Source organism: Cebidichthys violaceus, unplaced genomic scaffold (assembly GCF_023349555.1).
Source record: "Cebidichthys violaceus isolate CVI_PGR_0920_01 unplaced genomic scaffold, fCebVio1.0.p SCAF_84, whole genome shotgun sequence".
Taxonomy (NCBI): Eukaryota; Metazoa; Chordata; class Actinopteri; order Perciformes; family Stichaeidae; genus Cebidichthys; species Cebidichthys violaceus.
The window spans coordinates 541,114-562,173 of record NW_027176969.1 but is presented as its reverse complement, the minus strand read 5'-3'; the positions used below and the strand labels follow the sequence as shown (position 1 = coordinate 562,173).

The window sequence follows — 21,060 nt, the reverse complement described above, 5'->3', positions numbered from 1 at the left end:
TGTGTCGTAAATTTAAGACTTATTCTTCATTTTGGGTTTTACTGGCGGTTTACAGAAAAAAAAACAATGATAACTGTATCATGACTGTATAAATAGATTTTAATCTAGATATTTAATTTGTGTAATTTAAATATCTAAATAAATCCATTTGCAACTGTAATATGCCTTTGCTATGCGGCTACCAGAACCAGTAATAAGTCTCACATTTATCTTTTTTTATGGTGTATAAAGTAGCAATTAGTCCTGTATGTCTTAAGCTTATTTTAGGAAAAAATGCTTCTTCTTTCCTACGTTTACCTCTTTTACTTCTCACTCTGAAAGACTTTTACATGTTTTAATATTATATATTATTCCAGATTTCCTGCCAATGTGTAATTTACACCTGATGAATGATTGATTTTGCCTCAATTTTTTTATTAAATTTAAATGTATGTTGCAATGCCTCACTTTGGCCACTGGAGGGCAGTGACACGGGACCCCCGTTTCTATTAATGCTCTTTGTTTTTCACACAAAGCAACAAAGTAGTGCACAAGCATACACCATTCACAAAACATACAAATCCCATTTCTAAAATATCAAAAGCGATTTAAAACAAACAAAACAAAACAGGATTGATTGACATGATCTACGGATCCACACTCTGGAGCACTAGGTGGCGCTAGCACACCAACCTGCCATTAAATAAATCCGCGAAGAAGATGTCTATGACGCGGAAGCAGTTTTGTATCAGCTGACACACGTTTGTTTTGGTCCTCCCAGCTAAGACCCATCGTTAGCTAGTTAGGAGCTCTTTCATCTATTTCTGTTTCTGCGATCGGATTACTTATTTTTTCTGTGACAGCTATAACGGAAATGAAGAAGTTTTTGGACGACATTAAGAAAGACATTAAGTTTAAATCTGCGGGACCTGGGAAGAAGTTAACAGAAGAAGCCAGGCAAATAGAACATTTCACTTTTTTTCACAGCTAGCAGAGCTACAGCTAACAGCTGTCTAACGTTTGAAATATTGAGTTAGCAAATAGCTAGCTGCTGGTCATTTGATGATTATTGGGTCACAATTATCATGCCGTAAAGCTAACTAGAATGGTGCTGATTAGTATGTTAGGTAGCATAAAATGAGCTAACGTTGGATGTTTTAACCGTTAGCAGCTAGATTATATAACTAGTACTCAGCACAGCGGGTGGCGCCTTTCTAATTTCAGGTTAAGATGACAGTTAATCCCCAAACAATCTTATTTAGCCAATGCTCTCAGTAACGTAAAGTGACACTCACTGCAGTTTGGGTAGTGTTGTCGTTAGCATGTGAAGTAGCCAAGCTAGCTAACCTGCATTAGTTGTGGTAACAGTTTAGCTAATAGTGCCTATTTAACATTTCCTAAAAAGGACAATTACAGTAAGGCATTAAATTAAAGAGATTTGTTTTTAATTAACCGAAAACCTGTTTATTATACATACATGTATAATAAACTAATAGTATATTAGTTTATTATACACACCCTTTTTTATATAGCATTAGCATAATGTTAGAGGCAACTCTTTCACTACTAGTTCCAAGCTAACGCTATTAATACACTAAACAAAATCTGAGTTTTAAAACAACAGTAATAATCATACAGACAGTTTTGTGTGATTACCACCTTGTTATTAATTCACTGTCACAACCATTCCACAAGTCAACCCCTTAAACAGATGTAATGCTTCTTTTCCTCATCTGTCCTTACCTTTTTGTTTTGTGTTTTAAACATCCTCTAAATTCACATTGGCTCCTCCCCTCTACCCTTTTCTCGTCTGTCCTCTTAACACTGCAGTGCCAAGGCCGAGGCGGCGCAGAGCAGCTCCCGTGCCAAGCCCAACCGCTATGCTCCCAGCGAAGGATCCCAGAGGGCCGGAGCCGCAGCCCTGGCCAGGATAGAGCAGCACCCCCGGCCGAAGGTCCACACCTCTCAGGACGCCATCAGGAACCAGGGTGAGACAAACAAACCCACATCCAACAATAGACACGTATGACGTACAACACCGGATTCTGACTGATAGAATAACCTCACAATGTGGGATGTGTACGCTTTGAGCGATGTCGCTTTGCTTTATGGTGTTACATGCATTTGTCGTAAGAGGTTTGGGGATGTAGAGCCCAAATTAAACCCTATTTATGAACCGACAAATGGCACCAGACTGTCCTTTATTATAAAGTAATATTAGTGTCAATGTAGTACTATTATCACTGATATTATTTTACTGATTATGTGCATGTGTTCTTCTATTGTACAGACAAAACTACTCATCATAAAACAGGCATTTTTTTAATCGTTTTTTATCTGTTTTGTGGAAAATATACATCATTATTGTTCTTCGGTGTTCGAGGTAAGGTGAAGGTTTTTTTTTTTTTTTTGCTCGGTCTGCTTTTTGTTGTGTGTTGTTTTTTTTGGGGGGGTTTTGTCTTAAGATGCTCAAACCATGAAATCCATGGCCGGTGTTTCCCTAATTAATAATACTTAATATTCTGATGTGTTCAGAGGTAACGCTTAGATGAACAGCAACATATGTGTGCAATGATTTGTGTTCTTTAGACTGTTATGTAAGTGTTTGATTCGAGAATAACGATGTAGTTTTGCGTGATTCTTCTGTACGTGTAGTTAGAAGAGAACTGGAGGCGGCTGCACTGACTGATAAAGAAAAGGCCGACGCAGCAGAGGTGTGTGTGTGACTTCATTAACATAATACTTGTCTCTCGCAGTGATCGGTATTTAGTCTGACGATATTTCATGAATGAAACATCTTTCCCAGGGATCCAAAGTGCCGGTGATAGATCCCGCCTGTTTGTCAGTGTCAGGTGTGTATTTCACCTGTCCGCTAACCGGAGCCACTTTAACTAAGAGAGAGAGGGAAGTACACATTAAAGAGGCCATTTTAATGGTACGTCTGAAGATACTGTCACTTGTTGTTGTTGTTGTTGTTTCAGCTCAAATTAGAATGTGTTTGCAACACGATCATTTAATATTCCGCCGAGTCTCGTTGGTTGATAGATGCACTCTTGTTTTTTACCGCCAGCGGTTTGAGGAGGACGCGGTGGAGGCCTCAGTTATGATGGTCCACACATTCAACAAAGACAGAGAGAAAGTGAAGGCTGCTGTGGACATCATAAGCAAGTAAGACGCGATGGTTTGATCGTCATGCTGACATTAAAGCTGCTGTGAGGAACTTTTACACCACGCCACTGGAGGCCAAAGCCGTATTGCTGGGCCCGCCGGAGGGAAGGGAGACACGGGAGAACCAGGACCAGAACCAGGACTGCACGTAGCAGACTGTCAGACCCCCGCTGTAGTAAAATGAGACTCTGGTGCTCGGAAACACTACCGCTATCGTCCACAGGGGCCGCCAAAATGAAGCGAAAGTAAAAGTTCCTTGTAGTAGCTTTAAGTTCAGCTTTTGACTGTTGTCAGAGTTGAATATCCTCATTAATTTGATGTTTTAAACAATTTTGTTATTTCATGTGTCCTTATTGTTTTATAGATATATTGAGAATATATGTAAGAATCCCACAGAGGAGAAATACAGGAAGATTAAACTGAGCAACAAGGTGTACCAGGTGAGTTTGAAACTAGAGTCTCGCAGCACCATGGACCTCATCACAATTTCCTTTATATTAATCCCATTTGTTTTGTATGTATGTCAGGAGAAAGTGCGTTGTGTGGAGGGCAGTAGAGAGTTCCTGGAGGCCCTGGGCTTCACTAGCATCATGCTTCCTGTAGAGGGTCAAGGTAAATGAATCCTAACAAGTTACTCACCAACAAGACGACAGATCCTTTAAAAAAAAAAAAAAAAAAAAAAGTCAACGTGGCAAACACAACTTTCCGACAACATTCCGTCGGTCGCTGCATATTCTGATTTGCGTTTGCCTTTGCTGGAGATCAGAGGAGGAAGAGGAGTTCCTGGTCTTACTGGAGCACAGTCCCGATGCCCTGGAGCTGATGAAGGAGAGGAGGGATCGTCTGCAGAGAGGCGAGCCGGTCAGAGCTCAGCTGGACAGACAGCCTCAGGCGTTCAGAGCCTCTCCCGACGCCCAGCGCTTCGAGCTGCCGCCGGAGTTCTACAACCTGACGGCGGAGGAGCTCAAGAAGGAGCAGCAGCAGAGGTACAGACTCCTTGGGGATGGATGTCACATCTGATCTTTCCCAAACTGCACCAAATTACAGGTCCATCCCGTACTCAAACAAAGTTCTTCCAAATGTTACGTTCTTCCAAATTGCGAGCTTTTACGTCTTCTTCTACTCACGCCGAAGAACTTCCACGCAGACGACGTGTGTTAGTAAACCATATAATGCATCACATGTATGCGAACTTGACCGCCAAAGAAAAATTTGGATAAACGAGACTCATGGCCGATCAGCTGACAACCGTCCGGTTTCGATCGGCGCATCTTTACAATCTACGACAATTCAGAACGTGATCCACCGATCGGAAAATAAACACAATTAAACAATTAGTGCATCCCAAGTTGCACTGTGTAATTCAGATTACATGACTGTCTTCATGTTACACGTCTAACTAAACAGTAAAACTCTGGTTGTAGTCGTGACGCCGGGACGGCAGAGTAAAGTTCAATGTCAGATTCCTTTTATCTGCGTTTTCTTATTTGAGCAATGCTTAGTCAACACGCGGTTAGGCAACGTCGATTGCATTTTAGCCTGATTAAATCTTGCACAAAGCATTACTGGGCTGTTGCTAAACAACCACATACGTGTGTCTGCACATCAAGCAGGTCGGTTGTTGCTCGTGTTCTACGACACGGCCTCCCAGTTCGTGGGACGAAGCGGTGGCATCGTCTAGAGTCTAGAGTCTAGAGTCTAGAGTCTAGACGCGTGCTGTGAACAAGAATGACAGAAGAAGCCGAGAGCTGATGCTGTAAACATGCTGGAGCACATCAATGCTGTCTGATGGTGGAGCCCTTCAGCCCCGCCTTGTTTTAAGTGCTTCCCTGGGTGATGCCATGCACCTCTCCTAGCGACCACACACACACACACACACACACACACACACACACACACACACACACACACACACACACACACACACACACACACCCTCTGGTGGTGTTTTTCCGTCATCATTTTCAGAGAACCTGAACTCGGCGACCTGCATCTCCTTTGTGCTTTTCCCAGGAGCGAGATAGTGGAGAAGAGCGCCATGCTGCGCACCAAAGCCATGAGGGAGAAGGAGGAGCAGAGGGAGAGAAGGAAATACAACTACACCCTGCTCCGGATCAGACTGCCTGATGGGAGTCTGCTACAAGGTAATTCACAATAATGCCGCCGAACAATACCACCCTTTTAGAAGCCCTGATAGAAACGGAAGTGAGTCAGTGGAGATGATGTGTCGCCACAGGGACCTTTTACGCGTGGGACCGGCTGCCTGTGCTGTTTGCGTTTGTGCGGGAGTCTTTGCTGGACGCCTGGCAGCCCTTCGAGCTCATCGCCCCTGGAGGTCAGAAGCTCAAAGAGGCTGAAGAAGTGGCACTGGCAGAGTGTAACTTGGTGAGTGGAGACCGAGGGGCCCCACATGAAGTAGTGCATCACATAGTTATGATATCATTTAATGGTGAGACTGGTGATATTCTCTATTTGTATACTGCAAACAAATTCAGTGAAAGGCTGAAACCAATAAGGAACTGATTCCACAAGCCAGTTTTTATATATATATATATATATATATATATATATATATTTATAAATATATATATATATATATATTTTTTTTTTATTTTCTTTATTATATATATATATATTTTTTTTTTTATTATTTTCTTTATATATATATATATATATATATTATAAAATGTTGATGACAATAAGAACAATAGAGAATAGTCATCATATATAATAAAACTGCACACATTTGCTGTTTTCTCATTCCCTGATATTGTATATTTAATAACTTTTGGCTCCAGCTACTCGTGACAGACGTTTGTCATTATTTCGATCTCTACATTCATGAAGCAAACGACCCTTTTCAGTTTGTTCACATTGTCCCCGCCCTCCTTCAGGTCCCTGCTGCTCTGCTCACGTTTGCCTGGGATGCGGCCGTACAGGCGGACATTGCAGCCGCGGGTGGGAAGAGCCCCGCCCTCCTCAAACCGGAGCTGCTGGAAACCATTCGGACCCTCAGCTGAGCAGACGCTGTCCCTGAAATCCACCCCCACACCCCCACCTCACCTCACCTGCTGGCACTACTGGGGTGGATTTGCCTCCCCCCCCCCTCACAAATGACTAGTGATACGTTTATTTTGTACAAATGCTAACTTAAAGTCAGTAGCAGTGATAGGCTAAAGGGGGCGTCTTCACCCCGATGCGCTTGTTTTGCTGAGCATAGTGTTCTCTCTCTCTCTCCACGTGGGGATGATGTCACTCTACTGCAGCACGTTGTACCGGAGGAAGTACCGGAAAAAGTCCTCTGTGCTCCAACCAACAACCGACCCGTCGGGTGGCATGCTGAGACCTCGTTTTCACTGTGTTTGTAGTAAACGGTCCGTCTTGCTTCCACAACAGCTGGATTACAGCAGGGAGGGGACACAGAGAGAGAGAGAGAGAGAGAGAGAGAGAGAGAGAGAGAGAGAGAGAGAGAGAGAGAGAGAGAGAGAGAGAGAGAGAGAGACTATCCTTTGTGGTCAGGCTGGCTATGACTTGAAATGCTTCTCGTTTCGTTTCGTTTCGTTGTGCTCAACTTTAAAACAGTGTTTTGTTTATTTTGTCTGTCGGCCGACGGTTTTTGTGCTTCCCCGGTTTGGCCTTGCACTCCTTCCCCGGTTGCTTTGATAAATTAAAAAAAAACAACAACTTTAAATGTTGTTTTTTTTATTGCGTATAAGCACAAGCCCCAATCATGAATCAAACAAGTCTGATTTACATAATTTACAGACTTGCATGGAGCCGCCCTGTGATTCGGATCAGCTCCGGTACTTACTGGACCTTCCTCGGTTAATGCTGCACCCGTCCAACAAGTTTCATGGAAGTAGTTTTTCCTGTATTCTTGCCGACAAACAAAAACAAGCATCGGTAGAAATAAAGTCCCCGCTGTATTACGTTTTATAAGTGTGATGGGGATTCTACTGCCAACATATGTTCTTGTATTTAGCCGTTCTAAGCACTTTTTTTTCACGATTATTTAAAACACTAAAGGAGTGCCCTAAATGTAAAAAAAAACAGTCATTTGCAAAGGCTCACTGCAGACGCTTCATGTGAGCAGCTTGCTTCGGCACGCAGGCATGATTCATGTTGTTGTTCAGTCCGGCAGCTTGGACTCCACTTTAACGTCATCTTGAGTTTGTATTTGTATCAAACGCATTTCCTCGAGATAGAAACGGTCTGGATTTAAAACGCAGAATCAAAGAAGTGATCAAACGTTTTACTTTTACCACCCACAATGTTTCACATCCTTTCCCTTGAAACATGTCATTGAAGGTCGATATGTGTATTTTTTTTTTTTTGGTTTTTGCTCTACATGAATCTATAAAAGCCAAATAAGGTTTCTCCCGTTTGCGGTTGGTTAAGACGACAACAACGACCTACCTCTCATCGCTCATCTGTCTCATCCGGAGGGAGTTGGACACAAACATGTGACTGAAATGGATCAGAAGTCCTGTTGTTAGATTGTTTGTTTTACAGTAGACTTGTCACTACTCTAAACCGGTTCTAAATGTTACACATCGGATCCACGATCTCAGCGTTTGTGAGGCGAAGTCGGCCCGAAGCGACATCTCTGCTTCAGTGGCCACACAGGTGTTCAATGGAAGGGTGTGAATGTGTGTTTTCTCCTTTCATCAGCTTTGTAACCGTATGAAGAATAATTAGTGAGCAGTTCCGATCCGTCTGGATGGTCTCGAGTCGTATTCCGTTGCTTTTTAATAATAATAACCTGCCTGTAACCAAGATCGCTTGCATTGCATCTAAACCGTTTTGTTTAATAAACAGAATTATGAAGAATGTCTGTGTTTGATGTCAGTCTGTACCTAAAGAGAAGCTACTTCACGACCAACACTCGACATACTGTTTATATACAAGAACCATTACAACGCTGACGTTCCTTAAAAAGCTCCTTCAACTGAGGAATATTTAGTATTCTAGTGTTGGACATGTAGAAGTAATTAAACGAACCAAGACCAGGTTAAGTGTTCGATATGTTTTGAATATTTTCACCGCTTGACGGCCCCGTTCTCACGAGGAACTGAAGCCCATATCTTCAGTTCCTCGTCTGACAACAGCATGTTTATCAAGTGAATAAATCAGACGAAGCAAGTTTTGGTAAACGGTCTTCTCTGTCAGAGAACAGTGTTCCTATCGAGTTAAGAGAAAGTGTTATTTACCTTAAACTGAAGAGATGGCTTAAAAGCAAACCAAACCTGCAATCACGAGTAATCGTACTACCTCATCTCTGGTTTTACAAATCAGCTGCTTTTGTAATGTATTTGTGTATTTTATTGTGTTGTACTGTAGTGTTTGCTGTGGACTTGTATTGATAATATTAGGCCACTAAATAGTAATTATCTGCCCAGGTACTGGAGACGAAAATTAGCACTCACACACTGAGGTGAAGCTGAATTGTTGATTAATGTTGACCGAGCTGAAGCCCTGGAGGACGACCGTCTGCTGAGGAACTATGTGACTTTTCACAACAATTGTGTTTCCTTGTTTAATTGACTGCCAATCACCGTGTTAAGAGAAACTATTCTACATTCATTTAACTCTGTGCGTGACTTCCTGGTAGAGATGAGTCCCACCACCATGTGAAGCCAGCTTGTCCTCCCTTTTGGTCTTTTGTCAACACAAAAGTAACCCTTTGTAAATCCACAGATTTCAGTCGGGTCCCCTCCCCCCCCCGAGACTGACACAAACACATTTTGGGGGCTGGCAGTGTTGAAGCCTAATGCCCACACCTTTTGTTTAGCCCGTTTCCTGTGAGCCTGAATACAATCCTGGACAGAAACTCAACATCAACATCTGTCTCCATCGCACAATGACTGAAACTCATCAACATCTGTCTTCATCGCACAATGACTGAAACTCATCAACATCTGTCTCCACTGCACAATGACTGAAACTCAACATCTGTCTCCACCGCACAATGACTGAAACTCAACATGTCTCCACCGCACAATGACTGAAACTCATCAACATCTGTCTCCACCGCACAATGACTGAAACTCAACATCTGTCTCCATCGCACAATGACTGAAACTCATCAACATCTGTCTCCACCGCACAATGACTGAAACTCAACAACATCTGTCTCCACCGCACAATGACTGAAACTCATCAACATCTGTCTCCACCGCACAATGACTGAAACTCATCAACATCTGTCTCCACCGCACAATGACTGAAACTCAACAACATCTGTCTCCACCGCACAATGACTGAAACTCAACAACATCTGTCTCCACCGCACAATGACTGAAACTCAACAACATCTGTCTTCATCGCACAATGACTGAAACTCATCAACATCTGTCTCCACTGCACAATGACTGAAACTCAACATCTGTCTCCACCGCACAATGACTGAAACTCAACATCTGTCTCCACCGCACAATGACTGAAACTCAACATGTCTCCACCGCACAATGACTGAAACTCATCAACATCTGTCTCCACCGCACAATGACTGAAACTCAACATCTGTCTCCATCGCACAATGACTGAAACTCATCAACATCTGTCTCCACCGCACAATGACTGAAACTCAACAACATCTGTCTCCACCGCACAATGACTGAAACTCAACAACATCTGTCTCCACCGCACAATGACTGAAACTCAACAACATCTGTCTCCACCGCACAATGACTGAAACTCAACAACATCTGTCTCCACCGCACAATGACTGAAACTCAACAACATCTGTCTCCACCGCACAATGACTGAAACTCATCAACCTCTGTCTTCATCGCACAATGACTGAAACTCATCAACATCTGTCTCCACTGCACAATGACTGAAACTCAACATCTGTCTCCACCGTACAATGACTGAAACTCATCAACATCTGTCTCCACCGTACAATGACTGAAACTCATCAACATCTGTCTCCACCGCACAATGACTGAAACTCAACATCTGTCTCCATCGCACAATGACTGAAACTCATCAACATCTGTCTCCAGAATTCAAAAATACTGTTGAAGAGCATTTTGTTACAGCTGCTTTTAGAGATGTAATACAGTTAGGATTAAAAAAACATTTGCAGTCTCTTAACTTCACATTTGTGTCTCAGAATTGGATTGTGTTCAACTCTACCTACTCCCCCCCCTCAGTGTTCGTACCTTTCATTCAGAACAGCGCGGCGGAGCAACATTCCCGCCTTGAGCAGGCTTTGTAAAATGCAGCCTCAGGCTCTGCAGCGCCTCGTATTCTGAAACAGTTCCTCATGAGAAAGATTAGCGACTCAAAAAGGCCCCCAAAAGAAACGTCGAGGAATGAATAGAATATAAAAGTGCAGTACTTTTATTCATGTTTAATGAATTTATCCTGTTCAAGTATTCTTGAAAAAATACATATTTATAAAACATTGTGACACTGGAACCTAACTGTACAAGTACAGATCTAGCAACTACTCCAGCGAGTTGTCAGAGTTAGAAATCGCAGAATAAATGGACCCATTGAAACAATCGGAGGGAAACGTACAGATGGACTTTCAGCCTCTCATTTCCCAACTCTTATTTCTGGTAAACTATATATATATACATTACACAAACACACACAATAACGTCATGGATTCAAACATGTCAGGAACCGTAAATAATGCAGCGTTCTCGATGTCTTGAATGCTTCTTCTCATGAACATTTGGGCATTTTTCGTTCTGCTCTTCCTCCCTCTGCTCAACCCGACCCGCCGCAGCTAAAGCAGTGCCAGAGAGACTCAAAGAGGCCCGACCGACGCGTCAACGCAAACAAAATCAGACACACAGTTAATCAACATCGGACAAAACTGCCCTTAATAATAGAGTCACACGGTCCTGATTTTAGGCACGAACAGGCAAGATGACTCATTTAATAATAATAAAAAAAAAAGAACTTGTTGCTGAGCACAAGTCACCTGCTGTGAGTTGCCTGTTTCAGAGTGTGCTGCTTCCTCTTGCTTGAAAGATTGCGTCTGAGACACGGTACAGTTCAGAACCAGGTGGTAGACACTCGTGAGGAGGAGGGGGGGGGGGGGGGGAGACACGGTAGCTTGATCAGAGGAGCCGGACTATCCGGTCCTCAGGCGGTGGCGAGTGTTGGAGCAGCGCTGGCCACGGGGAGAGCCGCCGTGTCGGAGGGGGTGACCTCCATCAGGCAGCCTCCCTCACTGGAGGAGGTCTTTGTGGTTGAGCCTGGAGGACATTTTACGAGCGTTAAAAAAAACAGACAAAACTGGACGCTTTCAAGAGTTTTGCAGGTGTTAATGAATGAGGCGAGATGCACGAACACTGCAGCTGCATCTGCACATTAATAAAGGCGGTTAGCTTAGCCAGAAATAGTCTGCACAGTGGTGCACTTAAGATGTGCTGGTAGATGGATTTAGCCGTTTCTATCTGCTCCCAGTTTTTATACGACGCTAAATGGTCGGAATCTGGGGGTTAACATTAAAAAGTCACAGTTTTTGTTATTTTATTCCTCCTGTGTGACTCACCACTCTGTGTGGCGATGAGGACACAGTCTTCCTCGTCGTCTTCCTCCGTGTCCGCTTGAAAACCGTCCGTCTCCATTGCTTCCGTCTGACAAGAACAGAGGATTTAGGAACATTTGAGACAGTAAAAAGGACAAACATCTCTATAAAAATGACGATAAGCACAAAGAATTAAAGTATTCCAGCGAGGTCTGCATGGTGGTGCGTTTCTCTACCTGCTCTGGGTCAGTGCATTTCTTCATGAACTTGGTGATTGACATGCTGCCCGTGCTCTTCCTCTTGTTGGAGGACGAGGACGCGGTGGAGGAGGAGGTCTGCGGGGTGGTGGGGGAGTTCCCCTGAGAGCCCGTGGCCGCCTGGGGTTCTTCTCGGGACTCTTCTCGAGCTCCGGCGGTGAGGTAGGTCCAGTGGCAGGGAACGGGAAGAGCCTCCTGCCCACAGCGGGACAGGACCTCCGTGTGAACGAACCAGCAGCAGCGCCGGTAGGTGGAGCGCTTCTCGTACACAGCATTGCTCTTGATGAGGCGCTTCACCTGTATTCTGATGGAAGAGGGAAAAAGGTTATTTTATTGACATAAAAAACAAATATTAACAAAATTACAAAAGGAGATATTTTCAAGGTATTACAGTACTTTAAATTTCCTCCCTCTAAAATTGAAGCACCTCATGTGAACGGCTGAATATATTTGTAGATAAAACTATTATATTTGACATTGTACTTGTTTTATGTCTTTTTTTATTGTATTTAATCTGAATGAGTCAACTGTAGCACAGAAGAAAAGCATTTTTTGGTTCCACTGTACGTAGAGAATGACAATAAATTCAAAATATAAATACTGCGTTATGTTTTACTTTGTACTACTTCCATCATTCCATCAGCGAGTCTTATTTTGTCTACACAGAAACTGTCATCACCAAACGTTGTTTCACCTGGTGGGGATGTTTTCTGCCGGGCTCTGAGGACTGGACAGTTCGGGAGGCGACGATGACGAGGAGGAGGAGGAGGAGGAAGAGGAGGAGGAGGAGGACGCCTGTCGACGGCAAAACTCCTGAAACTCAGTGATGATCACTTTGCTGCTGTTGAGGTTGCCGTGCAGCAGAGGCAGCAGCTGACCGAGTACTGCGGGAGAAAAGAGCGAAAGAGGTTTAGTTAGAACGAATCAATAGCTGAGAAATAATCAACACTTTTAAAAGGAATTTTGTTAGAAACAGACAAACGGATCCAAACTTCCACAGAAACACATTCTGATTCCTCTATAGAAAGATTTAATCATGTAGTTACATGTAGTTTTTAAACCAAATTACAATCGCTTATTAACTGTATGCTTACTTATAGAAAATATGGTGCAATTAGACGAGTAAAATGAGCTAAATTTGGACACCTGGAGAAAAACAATCCACAAGAACTACAAGCAATATCGTCCACCCACAGCTTAGCTCGTCCCTCATGGATCACGTCGCTCACACACACACACACACACACACACACACACACACACACACACACACACACACACACACACACACACACACACACACACACACACACACACACACACACACACACACACACACACACTTACACTGTGCTTCCCTCTGACGCTTCTGTGTGAAGGCCTCTGGACTGGGGCTGGTGTCTGCTTTGGGTAAAGGCTCGACGAGACACAAAGCATACGGCCGGAAGAGCTGCATCACAGGTCCCTCCCCCTCCCAGACGCAGCCCCTCACCACCGGGTCCAGCACCTTCATCCTCTTCTTGGTGGACATCAGCTCGTCCCACTCCTTTGCTTTCACTTTCTGCCGTAGTTTCTGCTTCTCCAGGTCTCCGCCCTCCTGGGAGGTTATACATGCGTGTGTAGTTAATAGTGGCGCAAACAGGAAGCAGAAACATTTTTGAAAGGACAAAATCCAAACGACACCGGTCAGATTAAAGGCCTTCAACGTAAAAGTACGCATGGCAAAAACAACATTTCGGAAAAATATATTGATGTGCGAATTAATCCCATGAAAAAAAAAAAAAAAACGCCCTTGTTGTATAAAATCCTCCAGGAGAGACAAATAAAGATTTATTCAAAAGACAACAAACACTGCAGCTCCCTTCGCACCTCTTCTTCTGGAGCGCCTTCATCGTTTGAGAGGTAGCCATGAGGAACAAAGAAGCCGTCATCATCGTCATCATCTTCACCTCCTTCCTCCTCGTCTTCCTGAAAACGATCAAACGGTTCAAAGTCAGCTTCACTAAAGAGTAAAAAAGTACTTTAAGGTGCCAGTTCAAACTCAACACATGTACTGTTAGCTATACTTTTATTCAACGCCTTTTAAAAAAGATCATGCTAATGCTAAAGCTAATGCTTTTGTATGTTTTAAAGTATTTTCTATAAAATGGTCACTGCTCACTACTGCTCTGCCAGTTTCGAGGCCGTACAAGTTGGTTTGTGTGGTTTAATGAGAGAAAAGGAAACTAGTGGCTGCCTGAGATGTGGGAAAAATAAAGACGTATCCTTTGGTGGGCAATAGTGTTATTCACAAACTATTCGTAGATACCAGAGTACTTCTGCATGCGTTTAAACTATGATACTGGACATCGATGAAGATAGACACTAAATAAATAGGGAAAATGTTAGAATAAAGGACGCTCACCCCTTCACTGTGTGACAGGGATTCTCCCGGTTCCTCTTCCTCCCATTCTTCATCGCTGTCCACCTCATAGTCGAACAGATCCTGTGGCGACAGAACACAGAGGTTAGCGTCACAGCGACACAAACACGATTCTTGGAAGAAGTCAAATATTGAATAAAAGCTAAAAAGTGAAGAAAAAAAATGTAATCTGGGCCTTCTGTTACATTTAAAAACATGTTAAAATAACCCAATTCAACTACCACTAAGTACATATATTACATGCTAAGACCAGTTGGGATCTGGACAGACTGATGCCTTTGCTAAATAGCGTTACCTTGTCTTGTTTGATGGGGCAGCGAGCTGAGATGTGTGAGCTCTTCTTACTCCAGGTGCCCCAGTACGCTGGACGGTAGTTTGCGTGGAACTGCAGCAGCTTCATGGGTCCACAGCGCTTACGATCCGGCACGCCGTCCGGTTCTGGCCCGTCTGCTGTTGTACACTCGCTGAGGGAAGAAGCAGAGGTGGAGGAAGACGGAGGGAAAGAATGTTTAAAATCATAAAGCCACAGGGAAATGGATTTGATTTGTAAATATAACGGAGGGATCCCACAGCCATGAACATTTTTGAAGCAAGTGAGCTTTTAATAAAATGTAAAGGAAAAAAACCAAACATGCAGCCAAATGGAAAGTTTGTTTGATAAAATATATGTAGGCAACAAATGTAGAATCACATTATTGGTTTGGAAAGCACAGTTGTGATATTTCACACATGTCCTGCGTGGACAAAATACGCTTTATTAAAAAGGATAAACGAAACTTGATTAATAAGAATGTCTGAGAAAGGAGGACTGCTTTTAGATCAACAAACAATGGAGAAGCTACGATGTTCAGCAGATTGGCTCAGTGAAGCCTTTTCCACCCGCCGTATGGATTCATATCTATCTATATATATTTTTGTCCTGCATTAAGAAACATTTGGCACATAACATAAAAGCCGCAAAGGGAAAAGCAGCAGCTCTGATTTGATAAGAACTGAGAATAATAATAGGGATGCAATTTTGTTTTTACAAATCCGTTTACAAAAACCTCACTTAATGTAACTAAAAACTATAATCCAGCACAAAAATAACTATTATCAACACAAGCCACCATGATCTGAACAGACAGAAGCTAAAACACCAAACGTAACAAACTTAGTCCAGCACTCAGAACCAGGAAGACATGATGGGAGATGTGGTTCTTCCCCAACGCTACAATGCGGTAAATTGATAGTTTGAGAAATGCATTGCTGGAAAGCTTATTAACAATGAGACAATCATTTTCCCTTTTCAATATTACTATAATAATCCTGTCTCTTTCAACCAGCATGTTATTGATACCTATCACCCTTGCGATATGCATGGACGTTGACAAAATTATCACAAAATGAAAAAGCCCCAAATGTCCCATGTGATGCACACGGGTTCAATTTGAGGAAAGGAGCTCTGGCATCAGGCTAGGTAGCAGCCGATACACTGAGGTTGGGTGAAGGAGTCCGGGGAGTAAAATATTGGATCAGTGTATCGATAACTTCCTGTTTGTCCGTTAACAGCTCAAACTGGCCATTTCCGTCATTGTAACCCCACCATGTATCATTTAGTGTCAGCAGAGCACAAAACTGAGGTTATTCACAACGGGCTTACCAGAGCGAGTCTCTCTGTCTGGGGTTGGTGGGTCCCGAGCTGCGGGGTTTTGGCCCGATCCAGTCTTTGAGTCCATTCAGGTTCTCGGCGGGGTTCAACAAATACCGGTCCAGCTCCTCCAGGACGGCGTCCTCACACTGAACCCGGCACAGTGGAGCCAGAGCCATGTGTTCTTTGATCTCAAATGGAGCAAACTTCCCACACGCAGCTGCGAGTGTCTGAAACGGCAACGTTTGCAGTTATATTAACATTTATTCATTTAATTGACTGTCTTAGTTAAAGGGGGGTGTACAGGGGATAAGAGGATGTAATGCAACTCAATTAAACTTTATCGCTAGCTTTTAGGAAACAGCACAGTGCTCCAGTGAGCCCCTGTTGTTAGGTGTGACGTCTACTGACCTTTGGAGCCTGTTGGATCTTGGATTTCTGCAGAAAACGTGTAATTTCTGCTTTCTCGGCTTTGAGGCGCTGTGAACAGATACACGCCGGTTAACAGATTATTCATCAATGGATCCATTACAAATATTAAAACACAGACGTCGGAGCTTCTACCTAGCTCACACAAACTTACATCCTTCTCTTCTTTCAACCGTTTCTCCTCTTCCTTCATTTGCTTCTCCTCTTCCTTCTTCCGTTTTTCTTCAAGCTTTGCCCTAAAACAAGTTCAAAGCAAAACATTTAACATGCAGAAATCAATGTGTGTGTTTTTGCATTTTTACCCATCACTGACTAACGGAACAGAAACATGCCAGATGGATAAGTCTCAACTTAAGGAGCAACAGGAAACTTGCATTACTCACTCTAGCTTTGATTTCCTCATCTCCTCTTTTGCTTTCAGCTTGTCAGCCTTTTCCTTATCTTCCTTCTCCTTTTTCTCGCGTTTCTCCTTTTCTTTTTTCTCGCGTTTTTCCCTTTCTTGCTCATCTTTAAGCTTGCGAGCCTCTTCCTTCTTTTTCATCTTCTCGGCTTTAGCCTCTTCCTTCTGGCGTTCTTTCTCCTGTCGCAGACGGAGCTTCTCGTCTTGTTCACTCTAGAATTACAAAAGCCCGCTCAGTTTAATTACATTACAACAGTTTTAATAAATAACAAAGTAGCCGTGTTACTAAACAGACAACTTATAGGTGTATAAAAAGTCTCACCTTCAGTGAGCGTCTTTTGATGGTTTTCTGATCAGATGGTATCTTGGGGGTGGTCTTTGGCTGCTGCGAGGAAAAACTCAAATTAAAAACTAAAAAAAGTACATGACGTGATGTACTTTGTGATGAATCATTTGTTTGTGTGTGATGTATGCCGATGCTTTACCAAATGAACTCTTAGGAATACTGATAAAAGTATAGTGTGTAACACTGTATCAGCTAATACTGCACAGCCCAAAAGTGTGATTAAATTAAAAAAAAAAAAAAGCAAGCAATGGCAGATGGACATACTTTAGGTGTACTAGTGGGCGTGATGTCATCGGTCTTGGACTCCTCCGGTGAGCTTTCGGATGTGGAGCCGACCGATGAAGCCGACAGCACGGACTGGTTTCCTAAACTGGAAACGTTTCCCGACTCCTCCTCTGGCTCACTTTCAGAATCCTGCGTTGAGTCAAGCAGTGAATTGGATGCTGTCTGATTACCATCATCTTCTTCCTCCTCCTCCTCCTCCTCCTCCTCCTCCATCTCCTCCTCTTCTTCTTCCTCCTCCTCCTCCTCCTCCTCCTCCTCGCTGTCTACCGTGCAGTCCAAAGTGTGTGTTTTAGGAGTGTGATCCACGTTGATGGATTTCCCAGAGGCTGCGGTTTCAGTTTTGCCCTGATCCTCGTCTTTTGCTCGGAGGCCGGGAGAGGCAGCAGCGGGTGAAACAAGGCACTTTTTGGGAGACGAGGTGTTGTCCTCGGTCAGATCTATAACCATGTTCTCATCTGAGGGTGCAGCGCGCCTACGGCTCAGGAAGCCATCAAGGGGCCCGCGACCATTGACCAAGGGCGGTCCACTGTGTGCGGGGGGTGCAGACGACTCATTCTCCCTGTCTGGGACTCCTGGATTGGGGCAGGCATGTGCACAAGGGCGCTTAGGCGGCTGGTTCTCTTTCGGCTCAGGGTTCATGCGCTTGAATGGGAGACGAGCTGCAGGGAGAATTTTAAAAAAAGTGTAAAAAGTGTCACTATAATGGCTGTTATGTCGCAAAGTTGTTTATCAAAATGCAGTCTGAGAGAAACAAAACATGTAACAAATTAATAAATATTTACAAAAGTTAATTAATGTGTTAATTGATAGACTACAAACAAAGTAATGTCAGTGACGACACAGATGTAATGGGTTTAAAAACTGCTGTAGAGGGCTATAACCATATATGATGGCATCTGATGACGCCTTATTCTCATTGGTAACACTTTAATCGTGTCAAAAGATTGAATGTCGCGTTTACCTTGGATAAGTTTCTTGTTGGCATTGTTCCTCGATTTACAATCCATCCCTGAACAAAGAGAAGAACAAAAAAGGTGCATCAGAAAATAATACTTCCAAACAAAAACAAACTGTTAGATTGGACACAGAAAACGGTGCAACTGATAACAGATGAAGTTCTTCGTTGCAGAATAAAATACGACTTAAAGTGACAACCACTGAGAATAGCTTTCACACCTAACAACTCAAATCACACACTTTTTTTTTGAATGAAGACTCTGCTTACAGCAACGTAAGATTCATTTACTTCTGTAATAACCACATGCCAGTGCAGCAAGTGTGCTGTGGCTCATCAAACCTCCATCACCCTGTATTGATAAGTCTTTCTTTAGTATCATTATTTAAAGCGTTGTATTAAAAGGTCACGTGTGAAGTTCAACATGTCCGCGTTGAACTTCCCTCGATCTGTCTGTTGTCACCTGTCTGTCTTGAAATTTCCGGTCGACCCTCATCACCTCATCTCTGACATGGATGTTTTTAGTGTCTAACAATGCAGCATAATCTTGTCTTTAGTCCATGTTTCTATTTAACATAGTTATTCCTCATTTCATTTGCTTTGTTGTGTGTTGAATGTCTTAATAGTACTTGACAATGTAGTATAAGTCTCCTGAATGATGATACTACTTATATCAATATTGCATAACTTTGTAAATATAATCTTCTATTCTGTGTTTAGGTTTACTTTGTAACATCTGCCTCTTGGGACTACAGATGAAAAATAGCCTCTTGGCTTAATGTGCGCTGTCCCTTATCAAATAAACCAATGAATAAAAAGCTTACAACACCGGTGTGTTAATATCACGGTGTCACAATGAACGCAATGGTTGTGTTTGGTTTAGCTCTCCCGCCATTCGGTTTTATTAGTCCGTGCTGAAGGCCCAGTCGAGAGCCGCAGAGCAGGCACTCTGCACGGCTGTCAGGCAAAGGATGCATGCCCGGAAAAAACACAATACTGAAACCTTCGCACTCGGGATAATATGTCGCATTTAAGTTAACGTTACTGTAGCCACAAGAAAGATTGGTGTTCGAACGAGCAAAAGACAAACGGAGCAGCTCTGGAGTTTCACCCATGAAAACTGCTAACGATACCCAACTAAAATATGCTAATGTGACTAAGGTTAGCTTGGCTGCTAACCTATAACAAAACCAGCTACCGCTGGGCACCTTCGGCAATGACCTAGCAACGGTAAAAGAGCAGGTTTGCTACTAGGTTAACAAGCCATGGTTACATCCTTGTGACAGTAAAACACTTCTAGTTATATGCCTAACTTACTTAAACTTAACGTTATTGTGTCTCAGTTGACGTTAAAGTTACTGAATTTAGGTTAGGAGACATGATAACATTAGCAATGCCAGGGGCAGCAAGGCTAGCTGTACAGTGCGAAACTATATCACCTCTATCTGATAGTAAAAGACATTTTGGCAAGTTGATAGAACCATCCGTAAGCTAGCTAGAAACAGCATTAGCATTAAGTTACCTCTTCTACGGACAGTCGGAGCGGCCAAAGGTACGTCCACAGATGGGTTCTCCGCCGCCAACATCCCAACCACTACACCGGGGCGCCTCACGTTTGCGGGATTCTTCGGTAAAAACAACGGTACAGGAGGGGTAAACAACCGAAAACGTCCCCCGACAGCGAACCAACGAGTACGTTGCTATTTAAAACATGTATTTTCTAATTTATTTCACGTAAAACATCACGCATTCTCTTTCCGCATCTCCCACATACTCCCTATACCCCCGCTGCCTGCCTCGCGCTCCCAAATCAGAATTGGCGGGAGTGTGTCACTTGCATCAATAACCGTCGCTGATTGGTCAAAGCCAAGTTACTGATCACTGATGGGGGGCGTTTGTTTGGTACAACGGCGTTGCACGTTTGGTCGGTGTTTCGTGTTAGTAAAGCGCTTTGGGAGATTTTTAAGAGCACTAGAGTTTCAAATGTGGTGTTATAGTTAAAATGCTCCTCAAAAAGATGTAATTATGTGAGCTCATTTCATCCAGTGGTCTAAATCTGGTTATGTTTTCATTCACCCTGTTCCGGGACACCCTGCGCTGTAAAACGGAAAGATGTCAGCTGTGTCTCACAGAGCACCGCCTTCTTTATGATGTTTGGGGCTTTGTGATTGGCCGCGGAGTTTGACTTTCAGAATTGTGGGTAGCCATGTTGTTTATAGCACAATGAAAGAAGATAGTCCACTGAGACTGTCCCTCCCTGGATGACTGTTCACTCAACAATACTTATAATGAATTAAGTTTAGCACATTATATCCTCTGCATGTTTGTAGATGATGTATTTTCATCCTGTCTTTTTTACATGTTGTCTAAAATATAGTTGTCACCACCCACAGTATTGCTGGTATCAGTGATAAAGTTGTCAAAAGCTGATCAATTACGGCAACAAGTGTTCCGCTTATCTGCCCCGAGGCGATAATGGCCTACCATCTGCCCTAAAGCTCCTTAACTGTTTACAGATTCTTATCGCTGCATGGGTGGCATCCGTTTGGCTCGGGTGTCATGTTGTAGTCACGCGTTTTTCCCGTTTACTGCCCGCGTGAATCCTGGGACTTGTAGTTCTTTAGGCCCCGGAGCGCGTTGGCTGTAAGCAAGTCCAGAACTACAAACGCTACGACGTGGCGCAGCCGCAGTGTGTTCG

At 43.3% G+C, this 21,060-nt stretch overlaps 2 protein-coding genes across 2 annotated transcripts; one reads left to right on the top strand and one right to left on the bottom strand.

Annotated features, from left to right (window-relative positions):
• The first annotated feature begins 752 nt into the window (after positions 1 to 752).
• ubxn6 (UBX domain protein 6) lies at positions 753 to 7,977 on the top strand. The gene is made up of 11 exons (XM_068702468.1): positions 753 to 936; positions 1,810 to 1,967; positions 2,635 to 2,693; positions 2,786 to 2,914; positions 3,050 to 3,147; positions 3,512 to 3,587; positions 3,675 to 3,759; positions 3,914 to 4,133; positions 5,161 to 5,291; positions 5,384 to 5,532; positions 6,042 to 7,977. The coding sequence occupies exons 1-11, from the start codon at positions 854 to 856 to the stop codon at positions 6,165 to 6,167; spliced, it is 1,314 nt and encodes a 437-aa protein (XP_068558569.1). The 5' UTR covers positions 753 to 853; the 3' UTR covers positions 6,168 to 7,977.
• Positions 7,978 to 10,471: 2,494 nt separating this feature from the next.
• On the bottom strand, positions 10,472 to 20,151 carry chaf1a (chromatin assembly factor 1, subunit A (p150)). Its single transcript, XM_068702461.1, has 16 exons — positions 19,885 to 20,151; positions 18,369 to 18,416; positions 17,387 to 18,066; positions 17,099 to 17,161; positions 16,760 to 16,989; positions 16,531 to 16,612; positions 16,359 to 16,427; positions 15,960 to 16,177; positions 14,613 to 14,781; positions 14,300 to 14,380; positions 13,765 to 13,863; positions 13,243 to 13,492; positions 12,590 to 12,779; positions 11,875 to 12,199; positions 11,663 to 11,747; positions 10,472 to 11,363 (listed from the first exon to the last, which is right to left on the bottom strand). Exons 1-16 carry the CDS (start codon positions 19,946 to 19,948, stop codon positions 11,251 to 11,253), a joined length of 2,766 nt encoding a protein of 921 aa, XP_068558562.1. The 5' UTR covers positions 19,949 to 20,151; the 3' UTR covers positions 10,472 to 11,250.
• Positions 20,152 to 21,060: the final 909 nt, after the last annotated feature.